At 39.1% G+C, this 26,721-nt stretch overlaps 1 protein-coding gene across 1 annotated transcript; it reads left to right on the top strand.

The window, feature by feature from the left end:
• Positions 1-3,701: 3,701 nt before the first annotated feature.
• Positions 3,702-14,422, top strand: ABCC5 (multidrug resistance-associated protein 5). Its single transcript, XM_087680164.1, has 13 exons — positions 3,702-3,993; positions 4,786-6,881; positions 7,197-7,517; positions 7,605-7,691; positions 10,244-10,945; positions 11,090-11,254; positions 11,650-11,944; positions 12,312-12,526; positions 12,651-12,956; positions 13,047-13,110; positions 13,197-13,436; positions 13,523-13,810; positions 13,940-14,422. Exons 1-12 carry the CDS (start codon positions 3,972-3,974, stop codon positions 13,645-13,647), a joined length of 4,638 nt encoding a protein of 1,545 aa, XP_087536290.1. The 5' UTR covers positions 3,702-3,971; the 3' UTR covers positions 13,648-13,810; positions 13,940-14,422.
• The last annotated feature ends 12,299 nt before the right edge of the window (positions 14,423-26,721 follow it).

Raw genomic sequence — 26,721 nt, 5'->3', positions numbered from 1 at the left:
TTTGGTGAGTAGCTCAACTTATGGGACATGGTAAAAGCATGGAAAATGCCATGTAGTGTTTTTTTTTTTTTTTTTTTTTTTGGCATCTTTGGAAAGTGATAAGATAGAAATTGATGTCCCATCAAGATGACAACAAGGGAAAAGAACTTTGAAGATGTTGTTCCAAGATGTTGGTTGGGGTTACGAATCAATGCTGAAGGTAAAGCCATAAGATTGCGGTGGAAGAACCTAGTGAATTAACATTCTCAAGAATTTCCAAATAAGGCAAAAACAAAGGTGTAGTTCCTAAACTTTAAGTTAGATTATGTGAAATATTTAAAGGATATAAAGAAAGACCCTTCAACACCTTGGATGGCTTCTTAAGTACAATATTAAGTAAAATACTAAGTGATGCATGAGCTTTGATCACCATCCCACTATTGGAAAAGATGGTAGGACCATGGAATCATCTTTTGCAAAAGTTGGTTAATTGCTTAAGGTAAATTACCAAGAAGATACCGATTTTGCAAATATACAAATGTCTTTGGTAGCATTTGTTTAAATCTTTTCTAGACTTTTAAATATTATATTGTTATTTATTGATATTGAAGGTAGAGCAATATTTTAAGCCATAAGTCTAACATGAAAAAGTCGCCTAGAGTTTACATCCATAGTTTACATCCATTATCTTGTTAGATGGAGAAGGTGCCTTGAATAAGTAGGCTAACACATATCCAAAGGGTTGCATAAATTGGAATTTAGGGGCATGTTGGAAAGATGCTCCTTTAAATATGTAGATTAATAGAAGGTGTTCTACTTTGTTGTGAATAATCAAAGCTAAAAAATGGCAACATTGCACACTCAAGATAAGGTACTGATTTCCCTCACTTTTTAGGGTGAAAATCAAATACTTTCATTTTTTGTTGTGAGGCAAGAAAAGTCAGAGTAATGCAACTTCAAGTTTTAACTTTAGTTGGTGTTGATATCAATGTAACCAAGAGGATTCAAGTGATATGTCTTTTGCACTATGTTCCCTCCTTCTAGCAATATGATTTATTGGATGATGGTGAAAGGTTTCGCTCTTCTATGCTACGGCCTTAGTTGTGATGGAGGTTGAACGGCTTGTCCCTGCCTAGTAGAAAGAAATCTCACAAATCACCTCTACTTTATATAGGCATTATAAGATCTTTGTCTTATTGGACTACTCTCAACTGTTGTTCACATTGGTCCCTTCAATCAATGAAGGTTCTTCAAGACTATAACTTGTGTCTAGTCTAAAAGATGGCACCAAGTAAGTGATGCACACAATGACTTCAAGCTGTAACTTCACATTTACGAGTCCAAGTGTAAACCACTAGGCCACTCACCTTTGAGACAATCATCATGTACTTTTGAGAAAAGCATAGGCCAATTTTTAATTATAAGTACTTTTTTATACGTTTCTTTGTATTTAATGTTGGATATAAAAATTTTATGTATTTAATGTTGTTGACATATGTATTTAACATTGGATATTCATTACTTTAGAGGTCTAGGAAACTTTAGATTGGTGCTTAGAGAAAACATGGAGTTGATATGAAAGCTTTCAAACTTGACAATTTGCAAGGTTTTCCTTAGATTTTGAAAGTTTTTTTGTTCACAACATGACAAAAAGTGCCCCTAGATTTTGAGATTGAAAAACCCTCTTTGAAAACAAAATCATTAATGTTTTTAAAATGATGTTGGGCATACTATGACACAAGTGACCCTAGATTTTGACATTGAAAAATCTCGTCTGGATCATTTTGAGTTTAAATCAAATGCAAACATCTCATTAATATAATCTATATTACACAAAAAAGGACGTTGAAATCGAACAATTCATTTGACACTAAGTCTTGATTTTAATAATAATATATAAGTAATTACAAAATTGTGATGTGGGCATTGGGTACTTATGCTATAGGAAAAAAAACTTCAAGATTTAACAATTGGCTTGACAACAAGGCAAGCCTGAAATTTGACTAGGTGTGGCATACATAGCTCAAGGTAAACATGCCATGCCTTAGTGAAGAACTAGGGAGCCAAGCTAGAATTTAACCGAATATAGCTTGTCTCTGTCTCTCCCTCTCTCTCTCTCTCTCTCTCTCTCTCTCTCTCTCTCTCTGTGTGTGTGTTTTTGACAAGCAAGCTTAGAGTGACTCTTTTTCAGCACTAGTTGCTGAAGCAAATGTAAGTTGGAGTTGAAGTATTGTTGCCTTGAATGCACAATTTGAACTATGTCGACCATGCCTGGGGTAAAGGGGCTAGTCGTGGAACATCTAACTTGATGCACAACGAGCTCTCTTTACAATGAAAAATTCGTAGCCCTGTTGCTTCGGAAGTGATTGTGTGATGAAGGGGAAGTAGCAAACCAATATCAAGCTCTCGTGATGTTGAATCATGCTGTGCAGTGCATCAAATACGAGTTCTCGCGAAAAAATTTAAGCACTTTATATTGAAGTAAAGGGACTGGGCCATGGTGGTGTAGACCAGTTGCCCCTCACATGTTTTTGTATCATTGGTTGGTGCAGAGTGTTTCGTTATAGGCCCCGGGCACGTTATTGGCGGTTGTTCTCCGACTGGCCCCTTTACCCTAGGTGCAATCTCAGTGTGGCATGGCTCTTAACAAAACTTTGGGGGGGGGGGGGGGGGTGCATTGGGAAGGAGAGAATTTGGGGGTGAAAACACGTCTTTGGAAGGACGTGTACATTTTGAGTGGATACGTGGCCAAAGAGGGTCAGCATCAGATTACGTGGCATTAAGACCTGAGTGGGGCCCATGTTAGCCACCACCGCCTCCACTCACTTTTGAAATTAAAGAGGTCTACGTATTAATAAAATATAAAATATTCATGCCAATGGTGATAAACCGATAATCTAAAAAAGAAAACCCTGCCAATTGTCGTGTAAATCCACATTGGATTAGGAAACACTTTCTATTCTTTTTCCCTCGCATGTCGGTTCTTACAACCCTCCAGTTTTCTATATTTTAAAAATGATTAATTGAGATCGAATATTTCAATCAAATAAATTAACTAAAGACAATAAGATTTACTTGGAAATTTTAAAACGTGCAACTTGAAATAGGAATATTCTTCATGTGAATATTTAAATAAATGAAAATAAGCGAAAAATGAATTCATTGAAAACTGAAAGTCTGGAATTAAAGAATATTTGGATACGTAATGTAGGAAATAAATTCGTTGAAAATCGAAGACGTGGAATTTCAAATAACAAATTCGCCGAAAATTGAAAAATGTGGAATTTTGCAAATAACAAACTCGCCGAAAATTGAAAAATGTGGAATTCAAGATAACAAAATTTTCGAAAATTGAAAATGTGGACCTCAATTTGAAAAAACCAATTTTATTTCAAATGAGTACTCAAATAAATAAATTAACAAAATCAAATTGACTTAAAATAAAAAGACAAACAGCAAAAAGACTAATAATATTGATAATAGTTTGCAAAGATGCAGCTGTGAATTGCACAGTTCCCGATGGATGGATGGATGGCAAAGCATCATCTTTTTTGTTCTTTTGTCGTAAATATTTTGGGCGTTTGCGCTTTCGTCAGTGATCAACCCCAATTTCTGAATTAAAAACGATGAAAAATGCAAAATGTATTGATAAAATAATTTGAGAAATAGTAAATAATAGGTTGGTGTTTGTGCGTTCCATCAGCCTTTCGACCGATCATCTCTTTTTCGTTCACTTCGCGCTCTCTCTCTCTCTCTCTCTCTCAACAAAGCTGCTGTCCTGGTGGTGGGTATTCCTGCAAAGGGCATACAGAGCAGTCCCTCGAGGCACGCCTCTGCAGCTAATTTTTGCCTATTGTTATGTGGGTTGGTGCCTTATCGTGAGTTTCTTGCCGGAAGAGCTTCCTCCTCCCCCACCCGTTCGATCGCCACTTCTCTTTCCCGGCCTTTCATGTTCTTGCTCTTCCACCCAAGAAGCCATTGCTTCTGCACCCATGAGCCTAATCCTTGAACAAGGTATATATCATTGTGAATTTGTTAAACATTTTTGCATACTCGGTCTCACCTAATCCTTGAAGAATGGAGGAATTTGCTAAGCATTTTTATGGCATACTCGATCTCACCTAATCCTTGAAGAAGGTATAGATTGCTGTGCATTTCTTAAGCGTTATTTTGCACACTTGGCCTTAATTCAATCCTCGAAGAAGGTAAGACCCTGTGTTGTGCTTGTTTAAGCATTTTCTAAAACATACTTGGCCAATCCTTCAAGAAGGTATACACTGTTTTCGCATTCGTCAAGCATTTTTTGTATGCTTGATCCTTGCTTCTCTGCTTGCATCCACCCAAAATTCTATTTGTGTTTCGAGTCATGCATTTGTTGAGCTTTTTTTGCATACTTGATCTTTGCTTCTTGGCTTGCATCCAGCCAAAGTTCCATTTGTGCTTTTAGTCATTCTGTCGGGTTTTCAGCCATGAGATTGGGAGGGTTTAAGCTAATACCCATTTAAACGGTCCGGAATCATATACTTTGATGTACATATATAATTGCGTAACTTGATGATTGTTCCGGCAGTAGTGTTTAATTTTTTTTAACAAAAGGGGAAGAAGAAGAAAAGAAGCCAATATCATTTTACTTATCAGATATGAGTTGATTTCTTTGAATTTGTAATAGACTGCTCATGAAGTCAAAGATCACGCATCACTTGTCTGAATGTACATTGAGTTCTCAAGAGAATTGAAATACTGCTAATTTTTCCTGTACATGCTGTGGTTGTTGTCAATCTAATGGTGGTAATGTTGTTCCCGCAGGCGTGCTGCCCCCCTGGATAGCCGACTATTCTGTTTCACCTTCAACAAACGGAAGCCATGTTGGGTCCAATTGGGAAGGTTTCTGGTTGAACGTCCAGGCATTTGGCAGCTCCTATCTTATAGAAGATGTTGTCATCATCATTCCTCACGTGATGTTGATGCTGGCGTATGCTTTGTGGTGTAGCCGGCAATCTGTGTCTGTCAGAGGAAGGAAGTATACACTCCCAGGGACAAAAGGGGTTTTGGATGGAGAGACTTCGGTCAAGTACCAATCGTCTCTGTTCTATAAAGCCACATTTTGTTGTTGCTTGTTTCAGTTGATATCCAGCATTCTCATGTTACTATGGACAATCTACTGGAGCATTCAAACAGAGGCTCCTTCCTTGCCTTTCCATGCCATTGCTGCTACCTTTGTGCAGGCAGTGGGATGGGTTGTAATGACAATGGCCACACGTGAGCTAAAAAGAAAAGGAAGGGTATTTTTTCCCTGTATTCTGAGAACTTGGTGGATTGTCTCTTTTATGTTACTTGTTTATTCTTCTTTTTTTGATGTTCGAATTTTATCTGGAGGTTCGGAGAAATTTGCATCTGTAAATCTTTGGCTGAGCTTAGCAGCATCTCCAGCAGCTGCCTTTCTGTTTGTAGCAGCAGTGTTAGGGAACACCGGAATACATCCTATTAAGTCTGATCTTCATGAGCCACTTCTACCTGATTTTTCAGAAGAAACTTGCAATGACATCACGCCTTATAGTAATGCAGGTTTACTGAGTGTCTTAACTTTGTCCTGGTTAGACCCCTTACTTTTTGTTGGCTCCAGCAAAGTATTGGAGCTTAAAGATATTCCCCTCCTTGCTGTTCGGGATCGGGTCGAAACATCATACTTACAACTGAAAGCAAAGTTGAAGCAAATCAAGCTGAACAATCCCTCGGAGGCACCCGCTTTGACGAAAGCTATTCTACACTCTTTCTGGAGGGAGGCAGGATGGAGTGCCATCTTTGCAGCTGTAAACACCTGCACAACATATGTGGGTCCCTTTTTGGTAAAGGACTTTGTGGAGTATCTCAGTGGCAGAAGACGATTCAGGAATGAGGGTTATGTGCTAGCATTATTCTTTCTAGGTGCAAAATTTACAGAGAGTTTGACACAGAGGCAATGGTACATGGGCATTGATTTGCTAGGAATGCATGTCCGTGCTGCTCTGACAGCTTTTGTGTACCGGAAAGGACTACGCTTGTCAAGCCTATCACGGCAAAGCCACAGTGGTGGGGAGATAATCAATTACATGGCAGTAGATGTGCAAAGAATTGGGGACTTCTCCTGGTATTTGCATGACATCTGGGTTCTACCCTTGCAAATTGTGTTGGCACTCGGCATCTTGTATAGAAGTGTTGGTATAGCATCTGTAGCAACACTGACAGCAACAGTCATTTCTATAGTTGCTAACACTCCTTTGGCTCGACTGCAAGAGAAGTATCAGGACCACTTGATGACAGCAAAAGATGAGCGAATGCGTGCCACATCTGAGTGTTTGAGGAGTATGAGAATATTGAAACTTCAAGCTTGGGAGGAAAGATACCGCAGTAAGGTGGAAAGTCTGAGAAATGAGGAATATCATTGGCTACGGAAAGCCCTGTTTGCACAGGCAGCAGTGACCTTTATATTCTGGGGAGCTCCAATCTTTGTGTCAGTGGTTACTTTTGGCACTTGTATTGTCCTGAATATCCCACTGACCGCAGGACGGGTCCTTTCAGCTCTGGCTACTTTTCGCATTCTTCAAGAGCCACTACGAAACTTTCCTGACCTTGTGGCAATGATTGCTCAAACAAAAGTCTCTCTTGATCGGATTGCCAGCTTTCTTGATGAGGAGGAGCTGCAAAAGGATGCAGTTGTAAAAGTTGATAAGGAGTCAAGCATGGCAGTAGAAATCAAAGATGGTGTTTTTAGCTGGGATACATCTTCTGAAATGCCTACTCTCTCTGGAATCAATATGAAAATTCCCAAGGGAATGCATGTGGCAATATGTGGCAAGGTTGGGTCTGGGAAGACAAGTCTCCTTTCATGCATACTTGGTGAAATTCCGAAGCTTGCTGGCAAAGTAAGATTCTAGAACTCTTGGCAGTGGTTTGATCAACAGGGTCCTAAATCCAGCAGTAATACAGAGGGAACGTTTTGTGAGTTACGCCTGTTCTCCTCGATTAACTGTGGTTTATTCTGCACTTTTAGGTCCCCATCAGCTTGTTCCATTTACCTCTTCTTGCTCTATGCAGGCTTTTGCAATTCCTTTTCTTGGGTTTCTCAAAAAAGTTTGGAAGGGCAGTTGTTTTAGAAGGTTGCTTAGTTTTGATAAACCGCAACATCTCATGGAACGGTTTGCTTTTGGTGAATAAGCTGATTAGGATTTGTTTGGCAGGTAAAGTTAAGTGGGCAAACTGCATATGTCTCACAGTCAGCGTGGATTGCAACGGGTACTATAGAAGAAAACATTCTGTTTGGGAGTCCAATGGATAAATACAAGTACAAAAGTGTGCTGCAGGCATGTGCCTTAAAGAAGGACTTGACTCTCTTGCCCCATGGGGATCAGACGGTTATTGGAGAGAGGGGCATCAACTTAAGTGGTGGGCAGAAACAGAGGGTTCAACTTGCTCGGGCTCTTTACAAAGATGCCGATATTTATCTGCTTGATGATCCATTTAGTGCTGTAGATGCACACACTGGAAGTGAACTCTTCAAGGTCCCAGTTCTTTTGTTAAAAAGATTCTGATTACCATATTAACTTTTTATCTATGGCTTTGTAATGACACCATTCCTGCATTGGCAGGAGTGCATTCTTGGAGCATTAGCAGAAAAGACTGTTATTCTTGTCACGCATCAAGTAGAATTTCTACCGGCAGTGGATCTCATATTGGTGAGTCTGTGTGTGTGTGCGCGCACTGGAGAGCTATGTGTCTGTGCATGCCTGCATGTTGAGGTGTGCAAACTCTTCCTCTGTGCATGTGCATGTGTGTCATTTGTCTCCACTTATGTCTCCAGGTAGGGGCATGGCGAAGGCATACGGTGTGATCTTTTCCATGAGGGTTTGTTCTGTCAGATTCTGGTGCTGATGAGACACTCTTATTTACCTTGCCATCTTCTGTGTTTTTTTTCCTGTGTTGTCTTGCACTTGTATGTCTGGCTAGATTTTTTGTGTTTGGCATGTGTACCTAATCCTCCAGTGCCACACTAAACTACTCTCTCCTTCGACCCCAACATTGTTACATAATGTGCCTAACGCTTGTCTCACATGTTTTGACCAAATGATAGTCCCATCATTTAGAGTTGAAACTTAATGGGGAAGTGTTCATGTGCATTTGCAAACACTTGTTGGAGACCAACGTTGAAGGTGACAAGATCATTGTATACTTGTAGATCAGTTGTGTTGCAAGAAATGGTTGAAATGTAGCTTGAGGCATATAAAAGTGAGAGATTTTAGCTCTTTTGTCATGGGAAATGCATGAGAAAATTAGGAAAATCAAAGCAGGACCTAGTGGAATGCATGTAGCATGGATCTTAGCAGTTGCCCTCCAGTTTTGGACATGAATTATATGCTAGTTTGTTGTTGCAGCAGCGTAGGTTTGAAGTGCAGGTCTGAATTTTTACTTGGTCTGATAGTGATTTGGATGCACAAAGGTTAGGGCAAAGCATTGGGATTGATGCATGAATGGACATTAGGCTTCATAGAGCAGATAAGATCAGTTTGGAAGTCAAATTTGCGTGTATTATACATTGTTTGCGGTGCACAATACTTTGCAACCAAGTTTCCACCTTCAATGTCACTTATGCAGGTCAATTGGATTGAGGCAGCATGTATTTGTATGCATTAAATGTTTATAGTGTGAATGGATAGATTTGTTGTGCATTTGGTCAAGATGGACACCCTACTAAGGGCAAGTTTGGTTCGATTCAAGAGCAAGGCATATGTGAATTGTTGGCATTAAGAGAGAGACTGTTACTTTGTGACAGCAGGTAACTTGTGATTTGTGCAAGCTTTGAATATTGATAAAGAAATATTGTAAGGTGTGCCAACCTTTGGGACCTATCGTGCAAGAGCATTCTAGGTCTCCTGTTTCACGAGTCTTTTGTTTCTTTGTTGATTTATTTCACTTGTGCAAGTTAGTTTATATTTACTATCCTTTAGGTTATTTTTGAAGGTTGGTTTCAAAAGGTGCATACTTTTGAGAAGTAGATGATAATCTCCATTATAGGCAAAATACTTGTTGTATGATAATAATGCTTCGACTTATCAAGAATCTTTTAGTAGCCAGGTCGGATTGCATGACATATAGAATCACCCTCAATGAATAACACTGACTGATTTGAAAGGGCACGATGTAGACAAGAGACATAGAAACAAGGCACCAAGCTTGGAAGGGTACTCCTCATTCCCACAGGTATCTACCTTCTAAGTCTCTCAATAAGAGCCTAGCAACTGTGCCAATCTTTCAAGAATGCAAACAAGAGATATTAAGAGAAACTGATGCAGACGGTCCACATGCATGGACGAAAAAATTAACTAGTGGGAGATCCTCTATTTTACAGGTGGCGAAATTTGATTCGACAAAAATCTGCACAAACTTTTTTGTTGGGTTGCTTATAAAGAATACAAAATGTATTTCCTTGAACTTTTGCTTACTAGTGGGAACACCCATGGTAGATCCCCTCTAGATTGCTGAAACTTCTGCCACCTTAGTGCAAACCCAGCCCTAATGTACTTAGAGTGGCAACCTTTGCTGTAGTTGGCACTTTCTTTCAAATTTTTGACAATTGATGTTTGTTTTTTGATTTAATTTGCCCAAACTATGACGATTTGCCCTATTATTGACTGTTTGCCCCAACTTTTTGTTCTTTTTGATTTATGCGCGTAGTCATTTCTCTTACTCATTTTTTCCACACCTAGCGTACCTAGTACTTGACTAGATATGAATAGAAAATGGAATAAAAAATGAAGGCCCATACTTCTTCGAACTAAGTAAAGCCTTTGCAGTTACTGTTCTTATATTCTTTGAATTCTGTTTATATGCTTGGGTTGATGCAGACAAAACAGTGGTTCTGAGCCTGAGTAGTATCCTTGTTGGGCTAGTAGCTGGTATAGGTGTCCCTTCCCTCGGTGAGTTATGTAGGGTGCAAGCATGTGCAGACCCATGTTTGACAATGAGGGTATTTTGAGAAGGGCTCTTTATTTATTTAATGGTTATGTGTACTTTTAAGAATCTCAAGAAATCCTGAAGGCCTCTGCTGTATAGTCGTTCAAGGTGGAGAGCTCATTAAGCTTATTGATAGTACAACAATTCCTTTTAGGCCCTGAACTTTTTTATTAAACACACTTCTTTTTTTGTTATATTTAATTTTTGCACGTATTCAATGGCTGTGTGAATAAATGCATGGTTTGAGAGATAACACATGCTTTGATTGATTCTGAAGGTTCTTCGAGAGGGGTGCATAATCCAGGCAGGGAGATATGAGGAACTATTGCAAGCAGGGACAGATTTCAGTACACTTGTTTCTGCACATAATGAAGCTATTGAATCAATGGATGTGGCCGAATATACCATAGATGAAGTTGAAGAGCCAGAGAAGCATACTTCTGTTGGTAATGCAGAAGAGGAATCCTCCAAAAATTGTGAGATCGAAAAGCTACCGATGTTCAAGGGAGATAAGCAGTCCTCTGATGCTCAACTTGTGGAAGTGAAGAAGAAGAAAAAAGATATGAAAAAACGTTTGCGAAAGAAACAACTTGTACAGGAGGAAGAAAGAGAGAAGGGCTCAGTAAGCTGGCATGTCTATTGGTCTTACATGACAGCAGCTTACAGGGGGTGGCTGATTCCTCTAATAATACTAGCACAGGCAGCATTTCAACTGCTACAGATTAGTAGTAATTGGTGGATGGCTTGGGCAAGCCCTCCAGCTGATGGGCATCAGTCAAGGAGAGATGATGCGGAGTTGATTTTAGTGTATATGGTCTTGGCTGTTGGAAGTGCATTGTGTGTATTTTTGCGTGCTCTATTTGTTTCTATCTTTGGGATTAAAGCAGCCCAAAAATTGTTTCTGAATATGTTAGATGCTATCTTTCGCGCACCAATGGCATTTTTTGATTCCACGCCAACTGGACGAATATTGAATCGTGTAAGTAAATCAGTTTCTTTTTCCATCAAGCCTAATCAATCTACCAAGCAGAGTATGCAAATCTAGATCTGGATATATATTGATAGATGAACTTGAGACTGTGGAGGCTGAAAGTGTGTATTATTTGATGGCAATATACTGCAGGTCTCATCAGATCAGAGTGTGGTTGATTTAGATATTCCATTTAGGCTTGCAAGCTTTGCCTCAACAACAATACAACTTCTAGGCATCATTGCAGTCATGTGTCAAGTAACATGGCAGGTCTTATTACTGTTCTTGCCAGTTGCAGCAGCATGCTTATGGTTGCAGGTTAGCATCTTGATGTCTACTAGACCATGTAAAAACTGCTAGAGGATTTTTTGAGCATCTATGCCAATGCCCGTTCATAAAGTCTTATGAAGGCTAGCAGGTAGTTAAATGATGACTTGTGAAGTTTTTCTGTCAACATTATTTACAACAATGAATGAATTATTGAACACAGGATAACAGCTTACGTTTCTTATCATTAGATTTTTCATCTCGGTCCCCCAATATATCTTGTAAAGAACACCTGGCTTCATTAGTAGTTTTCATATCTGATGGTGCCAGAGTTGCATCTTCCTTCTACTTTTCTTTCTTATCATGCCTTGCCATTTGAATTTTTAGAGGGTGATTTGTGCAAAATCACGGTAAAACCTGATGCTGGAATCGATTCTGTTCTGCAGAGATACTACATGGCTTCTGCAAGGGAGCTTACTCGGCTTGTAGGGATTCAGAAATCCCCCATTGTTCATCATTTTGGAGAATCCATCTCTGGAGCGCTGACCATCAGAGGCTTTGATCAACAAAAACGATTCATGAAAACCAATTTTACCCTTTTTGACAATTATGCAGGCCCTTACTTCAACAACTTTTCAGCTGTTGAATGGCTTTGCTTGCGAATGGAGCTACTGTCAACCATTGTGTTTGGGTTTTCCATGGTTTTTCTTGTCAGCTTTCCTCCTGGAAGTATTGATCCTAGTAAGTGTTCCTTAAAGACTTGATAGGGTGAAATAGTTTAAGGCTGTAGAGAGAGAGAGGAATGTTGTAGGTTGTCAAGACCATGATATAAATACTAGGTTGCACATTTATCTAATATCTGCTCAACTTCATTTTGTTTTCTTTTCTTGATGATTAGGAAAACAGAGTTTAGTGACAAAATCTCAGCTTTTTACATGATTTGTCTGGGAATGTAGTACATATCCAGTAGTCCTTGTACGATGTATGCTGATGCTTGCTGTGTTACTCGTCTGATAGTATGCTTTGTCTATACCGGCACTTGCTTTGTTGGTTGTCTTATAGGGGGTGGTAAAAGTCTTGTAACTATTCCAACTTCAAATGCTTTCAGGTATGGCAGGTCTGGCTGTGACCTATGGATTAAACTTAAATGCAAGACAATCGCGTTGGGTATTAAGCCTCTGTAAACTGGAGAACCAGATTATATCTGTTGAAAGGATACAGCAATACACACGTCTACCTGCAGAGGCGCCTGCAACGATACCAGATTCTAGGCCTCCACATGATTGGCCGAATTGCGGCTGTGTCCAGTTTCAGCAGCTTGAGGTGATCAATCTATTTTTGGAGTGTATTGAGAAGGCAAATTTAGTGAATTGTTGCTGCGTCAGTATTATAGCAGCGAGAAGGACAAAATTGTATACCTGATGGTGTATTTGGCATTATATTTCAGGTCCGATATAGTTCACAACTTCCATTGGTTTTACGTGGCATTAGTTGCAATATTCCCGGGGGCAAGAAAGTTGGCATAGTTGGTCGTACTGGAAGTGGCAAATCAACATTGATCCAAGCACTTTTTAGGATTGTGGAACCTGCTAGTGGGAAGATTTTAATTGATGGCCTGGACATAACAACTTTAGGTCTCCATGATTTACGCTCCAGATTAGGTATCATCCCCCAGGATCCTACCCTTTTTGAGGGTACCATGCGGGCAAACCTAGATCCTCTTGAAGAGCACACTGATCTTGAGATATGGGAGGTAACATCATTTGCTGTAGAGCTACATGTTTATGGAGGCTTATGCTTTGAGGAGGATCAATAATTGAGTCTTCACTTTCTTTATGTATAGGCACTTGATAAGTGTCAGCTTGGGGATGTGGTGCGTTCAAAGGAGTCAAAACTAGACACTGCAGGTTTGTCAGAATCATGAGGGTTTGTTTAATGTTAATCCTGAATATAAAGCAGGTGATGTAATGTTGACATCAAATACATGTTGCAGTGAGTGAGAATGGGGAAAACTGGAGTGTGGGTCAGAGGCAGCTAGTTTGCTTGGGTAGAGCCCTTTTGAGGCATGCCCGTATTCTTGTTCTTGATGAAGCCACTGCCTCTGTGGATACTGCCACAGATGGACTTATTCAGCGCACAATCCGGGAAGAGCTCAACAATTGCACTGTCATCACGGTAGCTCATCGAATACCAACAGTAATTGACAGTGACTTTGTGTTGGTGTTGAGCGATGGTATGTGTGCTTTCCGTTTTTTTGTTATTGAAATTATTTGTCAGACATGATGGGTTCAATTTCTCAGTGATGCTTGTTTCATGCAGGTAAAGTAGCGGAGTATGACACACCATTGAACCTTTTAGAGGATAAAACATCAGCATTTTTAAAGCTTGTATCAGAATATACCTCGAGGTCTGCTAGTGTCAATGATTTAGTGAGCTTGGGCTAGATGCCTTAGTCTCAACATGGTGATTAGTACTAGTAAGGATGCTGATGCATGTCAGCCAGAGCACTAACAAGGGAGGGAGCTTCGACTGCACTAACAGGAACAACAGAGCTTCATAAGGCCGACAAGATCGACAAGATCCTTCCTGGTGACAGTCTCTTAGAAGGTAGTGTTATGCATATAAAGGTCATTGCATTTTAGTGGTAGAGGTCTTTTTTGATGAATATCTGGGAGCAGAGTTGGGTTGGCATGGTGGTTGCTGTTTTTTTGAAACTGTGATGATTATTGCCTGCAGGAGCATTGGATATACAGAGCCATCAGCCACGAAGGAAGATACTTGATTGAGATGCAGCAAGCGCTGTGCCAAGTGACAGTGCCAAGGGGTATTTGAGATTGCCAAATTGGTTCAATCTTTTGTAAGTCCTTCATTGACATTGAGTTTTTGAAGATACAGAGCCCCTCAAAAGCCTGCATATAAACAGCATTCGAGCTCTACATCTGATTCGTGTTGCTGGAGGTGCTCAACTCTTAATGCACATTTCCTGTTACCTTTCTTGCAATGGTCAATTACATGGCCGTGTCTGAACTTGAGAAGATCCATACAAAGTGATGGATCTTAAGTGATTTCATGACTCTGGATTGATTGATGTGGAAGATGTATGTTCTATTTTATTGGGGGATATATCTTATGGTTTCCCTTTAACATTGAACAGTAGAAAAAGCAATGTATAGAGAGGAAAGCATGTTAGAGACGTTTCAAACATATGCTTCTTGTATCGCTTGATGCTGGTCTTTTATACACAAAGTTCTCAACAATGGGATACAAACTAGTTAGGCATCAGAATGTAAATTGAGCCCTTAAGTTGTTGCATGGAATTGATTTCTAGATTGTAAAGTAGATCGATTCCTCATTTGGTAAATAATATTAACAATCAAGGCTTGATTTGTAAGAGATTGTGTACAAGCAATGTTCAAAATTTCAATGTGATACAAAAGCTTGTTCATGCATATTACGTATCATATTTGGAGCTTAGTAAAGAGGTGGTGTACAAGCATTTTCAGAGTCCCAACGCTCTTGTATAAGCTTAAGCATTCACGTGTAGTGTGCATCATATTTAGAGTTTTTTCTATAGTTCATTGCATAATTACATGTTTTTGTATTTGGGCTAATCTGGTTGTATAAAATTTGTAGACCTGGACTTTGAGGAGCTCATTGTGGCAATATTTGAAAGTATGTTCCACAAGCTGATATGGCATTGACGAGCTTGATGTCCATGAGTCCCATAGCCCCCTCCCCCCCACAAGAAACCAAAATAGCATAGTAGAAAGGCACACAAGATATATCAACGAGGAATCCTTTGTATTCGAAAGATATAATGTTGAGATAACATCTTAGGACTATATCCTTGTGACCCTACATATGTGAGGGTTTACCATTGAGTATGGGGAATTACATGTAGAAGCACATTCCAAGCAAAGCTTGAGTGACTACTACTCCCCATATAGGTGTTTTTGACTCCAATGCCATGGTATAGCTACAAAGCCCACCCTTATACTCAGCCCTCCTTAATGGGTTGCTGTCCTCAACAATTTAAGAGCGGTTTTCTCGACTCAATTTGGAGTCAACACAACTCATTCTATCAAGCTGGTTAGTGTCTACTAGTCTAGGACATTAGTGGGGTCTTAACGTTGCTTTTTCTACTATCAAGTTGGTTGGTGTTTGCCACACTACGACTTGGGGGTTAATAGCTTTTTCTATCGAGCTGGCTAGGGTTTGCCCATCTAGGGCTTAGTTCTTTTTATTCTTCTTCATTCCAATTCACCCTCGATTCAATTACATTTGAGGAGTGGAGACTTCATAGTCCTAACTTTTATTTGGCTTGGTGCTTATGGCTTTGCACATCAAGCTTTGTAGGCGTGATCCCAAGTTGTCGCGTTGTCGATGTTAAGGCATAGTGACACGCTTGTTGCCATGTTATGCCATGCCTTAAGGGAGGCAGCCCATTGAGTTGCTCCTTGCATTATTACTCCATTTTTTATTGCCATTGCCTTGGGTCTCCTTGCACTATTCCTCCGTTTTTTCTTGCCATTGTCTTGGGTCTTTTGGTTTGTTTGCTCTCCAAGTCAAGAACTTAGGTTGTTTTCCTTGGCTGCTTTGCTGGATCTTTCTTGCTTGACTTAAACTTAGACAAACAAGTTGGTTCAATCAGCTTGCCTTTTTGCTCAGAAGATGCAGTCTTGGTGCATGGCACCTCTATGGCTCTTCTTAGTCTCATTTGGAGTTGAAGTTCTTGGGGGGGAATGGACTAAGTTGTTACATTTAGACCAGAATTTAGGTTGATGAAGTAGAGGTATCATTGAAGTTCTTGGGGTGACGCCTACATTTGGAGTGCTTGGTGGGTCATGGATCCATAGGATTGGGATGACAACTCCTTGCATTGCTTGTGGCCTGAATGCCGAGATCTCAATCTTTATTAGCTTGATCTCAATCTTTATTAGCTTTGAGTATGGTCCCAACAGGTTCCATAGTCCAAAGACATTCACCTTAAGAGTCAGTTGGAGAGTTCTTCAAGACTCAACTAGCAAGGTTCCCTTCCATGGTACTAAGTTACTTTGATTTGACCATATTGCGAGCACTCCCTCATGCTTTCCCTTCTTTGAGGCATTATTCTTTGACTCATTTTGTCCAAGCTTATAAGGGTGTGTCTCTTCAAGCAGAAAGGCATAGCCAATGTCTCCATTGCTGAAGTGCTGCTCTGATCCGAGTTGGTTGGGATGGGATGTAGCCTTGAATCAAAAGCTTGGCTTGCTTCATCCTTAGCCACGAGTTTAGCTTGGGGGCTTTTGGATGTATCTTCATTCTCAAGTCTCATCTTGGCTCTAGAGGCTTGCCTCCATTTCTTGGCGTTTGGTTTCACTTTCTTCTTCTCATTCTCAATTCTCCTCTTTCTCTATCTTCCCTTCCTCTTTTTGGCCGCCTTCACCTAGGTTTATCTTTGGCTATATTCTATCTCTTCTTTCTTTGGCTTCCTAGCTCTTCACACTTGCTTTTCTAACTTGGCTCCTTCGCCTATTTCTACTTGCTCAATCTTTTTCGTAACTTTCTTCTTGTTTTCTTCTACTTGTTTTCACATATCTTGCTCTATCTTTTCTTTCTTTTCCAGTTGCTTTCTGGCTAACTCTACTTGTTCTTTTATCTCCTTTCTTCTCTTTTCTTGTCTCAACTTTTCCTTGATCTTCTATATGGATCCATCTAATAAATCTTTTTTTTTTTGAATATCATTTTCTTCTATCTCATCACATATTTTCATGATTCTCTCCAATTCTCTTGAACTTTGTGGCTTTGGTTGGTTGCTGGGGTTGGGGTTGTTGGGGTCGAGGTGTTCCAAGATCTAGGTTGGTCCTTTTCTTCTTTGGGTTGTTGGGGTAGAGGTGTTCCAAGATCTACACTGAGCCCATTCTCTCCCTTTTCTTCTTCTTTATCTTCAAACTCTTAATTTTTTCCTTCCTTTTTAACCTATTTCATCATCTAAAGTAAAAGTATTGGCTCCATGTAGCGACTGTCCTGCCCAAGCTATTTTCACCCTTCAATTCTCATCCTCTTAAGTCTATCTCCTCATCTACTTCTTCATTGTCATATTCATCAAAAGCATCGCATACATCCAAGGAGGGCGTCAACTTGGCCTCACCCTCAATGTCAATAGATGGAGGTGTTCCTAGATCAAAGATCGAGTTCATTCTCCCCCTTCTTATACTCCATTTCTACTAACACTCGTTCCTTCTTTCAACTGGGATGCAATCTGTGGGTGCAAGGGTTCATCCTTTTGACATGTCAACCTATCTTCATCTTCTTTCTTATATCCTAGCTCCATCATGATATTTTCTACTTTTGAATGCACATCCATTTTCCATCCTTCTTCCTTTCACATAATACTCTTATCATTTCTTCCTCTTCTTGACTTCATTCGGGTTGGCATTCTTTGGGATAGGGCTAGTCGATATAGAGATATTCTCCTTGTGGGTGGTAGTTGGGAAAATCTTTGGGATAGTAGCCTTCTTGGTAGTAGTAGTCTTCAACATAGTAGTTGGTAATAGCAGATGGCTCCTCGTTGGGGACAAGGTGTTCCAAGATTTGGGTTGAGCTCATCCTCTCCCTTTTCTTCATCTTCATTTGACCTATTTGTTCTTCTCTTAGATCCTTAGTCCTTCTTTGGTTGGCTTTACTCCAATTTTCAGCTCTTGGACTCTTTCAGCTTCTTTCATATGCTTCAAGTATGGTTCGGCCCGTTCTTTGGCTTCTTCAGATCTAGAGGGAGCACTCTCCCAGTTCCATCTTAGTATGATTTCTCTTTGTAGCTCCATGTTGAGGTCTCAAGCCATCTTCACTTGCCATAGCCTCTTACACCATAATCAATTGGTAGTTGATGTCCTCTAGGCCTTCATCCAGCTCTTTAGTCTTCTCTTCGAGATTACACAACATATTTGCTCCTTTGTGGGTCTTCTTTAGTGCTTTGGTGGTCTTATTTGTTTGCTCGATTGATTTGAGTAGTAGTTCTTTCTTCTTGATGTGATTCTAAGCTAGTGACATAGCTCGTCCTCCTCTTCCAAGAAAGTGTCCTTCCATAAATCTAGCTCTCTCCAAGTTATTTATGAATGGTAGGCCACGTGTCCCTATCATGCCATGGCTCCCTTTCAACTTTATTGGTATAGTAGGTTCTCTCCCAATTTTCAGTAGTGCAAGTAACACGCTTGGGGGACATTGTGACATGGGGCGTTGCACTATGTTGCGCCGTGTCGTGTTGGGGTGGTTGTGTCATGTTGCATGACGTGTTATGGTAGGATCTCCTCTATATCATGAGCTAGCTCCCCTCTTGAGCTAGTATGCTCCACACTAGAGTTGCTTTGATACCAAGTGTTACGGACCTTCACGCGACTTCAAGTCATAACATGTCATAAGGGACAAAAATGGCACAGCGGAAAGCCACACAAGATTATATCAATAAGGAATCTTTTGTATTCATGATATAGAAAGATACAACAGTGAGGCACATAGGACTATACCCTCATGATGCCGCACATGTGAGGGTTCACTCTAATGAGTATGGAAACTCACATGTAAAAGCACATACAAAGTGGAGCTTGAGTGACTACTATTCCCTATATAGGTGTTTTTGGCTCCAAGGCCATGATATAGCTACAAAGCCTATAGCCTTACAACCTCTCTCTCTCTCTCTCTCTCTCTCTCTCTCTCTCTCTCTCTGTGTCACCCACCACAAAAAAGAGGAGAGATTTTTCCTTGCTAGCTTAGGATTAATTCTTAATGTGGCCCTCTTGGTTTGCAATAGTAGAAACATAGGGTTTTCCTACATTTAATTAGTGGTGTAGCAACATTTGCACGTGGTGCCAAAAGATTGATGGCCTACAAATGGTGAAGTTGTGACCTCTTATGATAGTTTTCTCTTTGATAAGCTTGTTGTGACTTCTTTGGATTTAGGTAAAAATAAATTTGCTTTAGTGAGGGGGCATTATAAGGATATTGGCCTCAATTACGGAAAAAACTCAATAGCTCATTCATGCATTTTCAATGTGATAAAAGTCATTTTCATTGTCACAATATATGGATACATTAGTAAGAGTGACGGATTGAAAAGCTTCTCTTGAGTATGGACAATTTACTAGAGGTTAAGAACCACCAAATGATCATGCTTATACAAAAGAAAAGTAGGATAAACCTGGCGACCCTAGGGAGACTATCACAAATTTCCCACCAATAAGAACATATATGAAGTCATACAAGGAATGGGCTATGTGGAATATCCTTGGGTTATTGCATATAAATGAGGTCATATAGTGAATGGGCTATGTGGAATATCCTTGGGGCCCCTTGGAATCTACATGTGATTTATACCCTCCTTTCCTCTAGACAAGCCACTTTCAATAAAGATAAATGGAATGATTATAGACCATTGCACATGTAAGGTAATGTTGTCCCAACTCATATAACTAAGCACTTGTCTCAACTCCTGTAACTAAGCACTTGTTTAAGACTAGTTACACACCAAATGATAAACGTCCAATCCTTGCCTAGAGTGTGGGCATGCAATTTCAAAATTTGGTGTGGATGTGGACACAATGTTTTAATACACCAAAATGACATGTTTTGTAAAAAAGTAAAAAATAATATGCCATTTTTTAAATTGACTACAAATGCAAAAAGTTCACCCTTGTCCATCACTTTACAAATTGGGAGAGGGAGACCCCTTGTTCAAAAGTAGGTGGGGAGTTCACCTTCTTAGCAAGTAAATAATAGGCCATGTCCGCTCGTGTGCAAAGAACTACAAATGTCCAATCCCTAAAGAAGTATGATTGATTAACATGTAAAGTGGACTTCCTTGCCATTTGGTGTGTAACCAATATAAACAGCCATGACTTTTTCTATCTAGTATGATGCCATTAGAAACAACAAGTCAAAGATTTGTTATGAGCCCCTACTTGCCTCAATTAGATGTTTGTTAAAAGTTACAATGGTTTAAAGTCGAGTTATTGTGGTTGGACTGCACAGTGCTAGTTTTGGTAGTTGCATCATGTAGTATAAGTTCACTAGATTAACTTTTGAGGGGTTTCACATGTAAGCGATGCCAAACAATGTCACATGAGGCTTATACGTGGTTGAAATTCTGAAATTCATCTGCATGTAGGAAACAATGGTTATCATACCTTTTTAATTGGAAATAATGAGACTTTTATATTTGAAAAGTATATAAAAAGTGTAGAATATTTGAGAGCACCAAAAACATGCCATCAAATGATGCCATGAAGTATAATTGTTAACCCTTTTGGGGAAAGTTTAATGGAGGGGAGTACTTTCCATAAAAGAAGGAAATTATGCCCGAAAGGTGTACATGAACGTGCTAATCATTTTGTAGATTGACTAACAAAGCCTCGGGCGGCAAAACCCACCTTTTGCCACTTGAGAGTTGTGCTGACTATTCCATAGACTCACTAATGAAGCCTCATGTGAAACCCCTCTTTTGGTACTTGAGACTCTCATACACCACCTCCCTTGACACTTATCTATGGTTTACTAGGGCTAAAATATGTCTATTTTTCAGATCAAAACTAAGAAGTCTATTTATGAGTGAGAGGTGTAGTTGTATATAGGGATGATATGTGGTTTTCTAGGGGTAGAATAGGTCTACTTTTACCAGAACTAACAAGTCTTCTAATCCTTTTCTGCATGTATGTATCTTCATGCCAATGAGAGGTGGAGTTATTGGATGTCAAGAAAAGGTTAAGGATTTTTTGTTGCACCAAATTTTGTTGTGATCTACTAGTAGGTTTTCAAAGGTTAAAGGTAGAGCCATATCTTTTAATGTATAAATATGGGTCACGCAAGGCAAAAATTAAGGGACCACTTGATTTGTGGAGTGTTAATAGGTGCACAAATCATGTGTTGAAGAGAGGCCAAAAGTTTAGAACATTAGGCAAAATGTTGTTTAAAACCCTTCTTTTGGAGTGTTCTTGCAGTCAAAATTTTAAAATATTTAAATATAGAGGCCATTTTTTGACTTTTAATCTTAGAAAGGTACACAAAAAAACCCCAATAACTAGCATTTGGGTTAAAATTCACGCTTAATTTGTACCCCCCCAGTGAAGTGTGGAGATAGAGAGCTCTTAGCTATGATTAGAGCAAGTTTGTACCACATATGCAACTTGAGGATTGATTTCATTAGGTACCTGTCATCTCATTTGTGCACCATGCGTGTGATGGTAGCATTATCTTACTGGTGATGTATTATTTTTACATACTGATATTGGACAACTTGAGTAATGTTATTGATGAATTTTTAGTTAAAAATAAAATTTGAAGGGCATTAATTGACTTATGGTGACCATGAAATCACTTTGACTTGCTACTTCCTATTAGTTATATTATTATTCTAGAGCCTAGTGCTAACTTGTCTCATTGCTTTTGCATCTTCAAACTATTGTGTGGTCAACATTGCATCAAACATGGGATCAAAAGCTTGCATTAGGTTTTTTGATATTGGATTGAGTAAGAAGATGTTTGTGCATTTTGAGAGCAATTTGGTATCATTACACAAGGAAATGATGCAAGATGGAACTGTTTTTGATCCCTTACATCTCATCATCAAATGATGATGATGAAAAAGATGATAAATGCAATCCAAGGACAACTTTGGTGTGTGGAGAAAATGTATGTTGAGGTCCAAAAGGGTCTAGTATATCGATGGGAAAGACAATCCAAAATGCATGTGTAGAGCAACAATTGCCAATGGCCAACATTTTATCAAACTAAATGCCAATGCAAGAACAAGTTTGGATGATGGTCCAATGCGTAGAGAGAACATATATAAAAATATTCTTCTATAAAAAAAGTACTCTAGACATGAGTCTCAATGCGACAAATACAAGTTGAGAGAATGGAAGATACCAATGGATGTAAGCTACAAGCATATACAAAAATATTCTTCTATAAAAGAAAGTACTCTAGACATGAGTCTCAATGTGACAAATACAAGTTGAGAGAATGGAAGATACCAATGGATGTAAGCTACAAGCATTTTCCTATCCAAGAATACTCTAGATGAGAGTCTCAATGTAACAAGATATGCAATGCTTTGCTCATATTTTTAGGGCTCACAAAAAATAAGAGCATGGAATAGTGGAAGTCAATCTAGGGAATTATGGGTATGTGTCTACTAGTGAAAAGGTGCATTGGGGGAGGGTTTAAATACATGCTCAAATATTGAGGGTGTGATTATATTAGAAACCCACAGAGGGTCAAGAGATGAAGTGGTGGGACAAAACCTTGGTTAGACATAGGGTCAAGTTGGTCTTATGTTGTTCATAGAAATGATGGGAGTTTGCAAATATGATGATTTTGCAAACTCATAAAATGTAAAGAATCCTCACATGGACGTGTGATGATGATGAGAACATAAGTGATATTCGACATGATGTTGATGACATTTTAGAAGATGCAAGAAATCAATACTACAGGAAAGTTAGTCCATCTATAGAAGTTGATGGAAGGTTCATCTATAAGTAAACATTAGTGTATGAGCTCAATGTGACTTTGACTTTGTTTAAGGCCAAGGCATAATGTGTATGTCAACCAAGAAGCAAAGCTATAATCATCAAGCAATGTAAACCTTTTTGGCATTGGGAGTGATTGTGTTGCCTACTTTTAAGAGGATAATTTTCAAGGTGAGAAGTATAAAAGAAGAGTACGAAATATTATAAGATTGAGCAATGTGAGTGTCTCATGAGAGAAATGTTGATTATAGGCGAGGCTTTATTAGATATATTCATCTCAAGGCTTGGAAGGGAAACTTGCTTGGTATCAAAATGCACAAGGATTAAGGATGTGTAGATATCATTTAATAGACTTGAAATTTATATTGATATAGTTTTTGCATTAGCCAACTTGACATACACTATGAGTTGAGATGATTATGAAGGGGATTGAGATTTCTCTTGGACATTGAGATTTTGAGAGACTTGAATGTGGCAAAAAAGAAAGTAAGTAGATAGCTTTAATGCATATATTTCTTCGAGAGAAACTTGAATGTGGCCTTTTTTCTTTAGAGAGTGAAAGAGTTTAGAAAATTAGAAGAGAGCTATTGTAACGTGTCATTTCTTTGGGATACATATTTTAACAAATAAAAAATAAAATGCTTTATAATTCATATCCTCAAATAAGAAATTAAAAGAAAAATATTTTATTATATGTATATTCATATTTTTCTTTTAAAGAAGTTAGAATATAGTGCTATCATCTCATTTAATGGATTAACTCCCCTTTCAAAGTGTGGCTCTCAAATTTAATGAAGAAAAACTTTCCCCCCAAAGAAGAGTCTTTTCTCTTCATTACTATCTCTCATTTTTTGTGAGATCTATTGATTATTTCTTTTCTATGCACATTTAGGGTTTAACCTTCTTCCACTTGCAATTATGGTTTGCTCTTTTACTACTTGCAATAATGACAACACTTGATCCACATATCAATGCTATTCTACTACAAGTATTACATTATATAATAGTTTTGACATAGAAAACTATAGGGAGATCCATGTCACAATCATTGTTGGGTGCCAGGTTATGCTATATACTAGAAAGAGAAAAGGAGTAGCACAAACAAGTTCACATACCCTTAGGTGGGGTCAAAGACAATGGTTAAGTTGTTGGTGTCTAAAGGAAGTGTTGATACAACATTCATACATTCATTGTGAGTTGTACTTATGACAACTATATGATATTCTAGTGTGTCAGGGGTAAAGGCCAATGACATATAGCGAGACAAGCACCCCCCTTGCACCCCCCCCACACACACATGCGCATGCGTGCACGCAAAAAGATAATAAAGAATAAGGGTACCATTCATTGTACCCACTAAACTATCTTGTGTGCTTCTCTCTTTCTATCCTCTTACACTCCATAGCTTTTACCTCACATCCCACCATTGCTTCACTCTCATCACTGGTATTAGAGCAACTTTTGTGGAAGCTCATGCTTGGAGTGAGGAGTGCGAGAAGTGAAGTTTTGTCACAAAGGTCAAGGATTTGAGCTTCTTCAACATTGGTGCTTATTGTCTCATCTTGAAAGAGGGATTACTCTCATAATCAAGATTTAGATCCAAGTCAAGTAGGTACTTGGGCTATTGAGGTCTCAATTTTGGGGTTGAATAGCCCACTTTGACATTGTTTGTGACAATCATTAGTAGTTCAAATTTAAGAAAAATAGCTTGGCCTTGGATGATCAAAAAGAGGTTTTGACATAGTTTTTTATGTATGCAAGCACATGACTTGCTTAAGTAGGGGGGTAGCTTACTTTTTGAAAGAAAGGGGTTTAAGAAAGGGGCTTTCTTGTTGGATCTAGCTATGTTGGATGCTCTGGGAGGCTATTATGCTAAAAATGACCTATATTGATGCATATTGGTGAATTAGGCTCCTATTAGGATAAAGGGCAGTACCTGTGTCCACCTGTAAGATCCACTTGTAAGGGCTAGGTTGTACATAATACATATACATATCTAAAATCATTATTGAGGTACACTCTTCAATACCACAAATCATGTCTCTATCTCTTCTCTCTCTCAACCTGCATCTCTACACAGAAGCTCCATTGTAGCTAACTCAAAAAAGTGGTATCAGAGCTTGGTTCAGGCAATCAGGAGCTTGGCATTTCTTCAAGTGCAGGAGCTTGAAGTTGAAGAAGAGTTCACTGTGAAGAGTCTGCAGGCAAGGCAGCAAGGTATGAAGCTTCTTCTTGAATCTTGAAGCTTCCCTCTTCATTTGAGCATGTTGGCAGCCATCATTGGCCACTTGGGGATCCTCCCCATCATCTCCAACCCTTGGACCAGCAACTCTCATGGCTGAAGGTGTCATCAGTGTGGGTATGCAGATCTAGTTTTTAGCATACTCAAGACCTACAACAGCTGTTCCTCTTCATTGGGCATCAGGAATTTCAGGATCACACTCTATTTTTGTCAGGAAATTGGTATGTTTACTGTCATTGAATGCTTTTGAGGCATTTTGGCCAATTCTAACATACTACTAGGTGTATTTTGGAGCTTCCATTGCTTGGCATTAGCTATCATTTACTGTCATACAGTTATTTGGCTGTGAGTCATGGTTAGTAGCAGTGACAATCATCTTATGCATATCAAGAAGCTTGAAAAGGAGCACACAACTTTGCAGTTTGGCAAAAGCAATGCTATAATATCTTATTGCAAAAGAAGCTGAATGATCTTGCATGTTCACCCATTGAGCTATCGATTTCTGATGCCTTGTTGTTTAACATTGAAGGGTTGGATTCTGCTTATGACATTTGGAAGCGATTGGAAGAATTGTATACCCAGAAGAGTGCTGCAAGCAAAGTCTATTGGCCAAAGAAACTCATGGATTTGCGTATGAAAGAGGGTACTGCAATGTCTACTTTAACCCCATTTTTAGCTAGCTTGCCGCTTTGAAGTTCAATATTGATGACGAGTTCAAAGCTACATTGTTGCTTTACACTCTGCAAGAGAGCTGGGATACCTTCAGGACTGCTATGAGAAATTCTAATGCTATGCTTTTGTATATGCTGATGTAAAGAGTGCTCTACTCATGGAAGAAATGAATCGATAGAACAATGCATCTAGTAAGTCTTCTAGTGCTTTGTATACTAGAGGCAGATCACAGTAGAAAGGAAAATTTGATAGCAAGGGACGCAATAAATCACGTGGTAAGGATGCTAAATTCCATCACTGTGGCAAGAAGGGTCACTTCAAACGTGACTACTATAAATGGAAGAAAGAAAAAGGGAAGGGCAATAATACAAATGATAGCAAGGAAGAGAAGAAAGAGAGTCAGCCTGCTAAGAAGAGCAATATAAAGATTGAAAAGGTGAATGTAGTCAGCCAACATGAGAGCGATAGTGGGAATGATGTACTCTTTGTCTCTTCATGTTTCAGTGCACATGCTTTCATAGCCAATACAGATGATGACATGCACACTTGGACTTTGGATTCAGGTGCCTCTTTTCATGTCATCCCTCACCGTGAGTGGTTTATAGACTATACAGGAGGTCGTATGGTGTTGTCCATCATCGATGGCAAAGAGAGAATGCTTTCTTTTAGCACTTTTGATGACATCATTGATGACATCAGAGAGGGAGCTCCATTTTTGTAGTGCAAAGATAACAATTTACAAATGTATGGGCATACCGAGTGGCGACCGTCAATTTTTCATGTAAAAATCAATAAAAACCATACTCTAACAAAGAAACAAGGCTAGCTTATCCCTTATGCTCTAGCCATGTTATACGTTCATGAACATAACGTATATTTTTTCTTAATATTTTAGACAAAAGGCATGTATCGCAGCTCAAGAAGAGTTTGATTAGTATTGGGGATAGTTAGATGACGATGGATTTCATACCACCTTTGGCGATGGAAAATAGAAGATCTGTAGAGGATCTAGGGTTATTGCTAGAGGCTCAAAGAGTGATTCTTTGTATCCTCTCCATGTATCTGGTGTGCATGACCATGTTGTTGCCATGACCGATTTGCCA

The sequence above is a fragment of the Lygodium microphyllum genome, chromosome 6 (assembly GCF_053477565.2).
Source record: "Lygodium microphyllum isolate KBCC chromosome 6, Lygodium_microphyllum_v1.1.10, whole genome shotgun sequence".
NCBI lineage: Eukaryota > Viridiplantae > Streptophyta > Polypodiopsida > Schizaeales > Lygodiaceae > Lygodium > Lygodium microphyllum.
The sequence above is the reverse complement of the archived record's forward strand: the minus strand, read 5'-3'. Positions and strand labels throughout refer to the sequence as shown.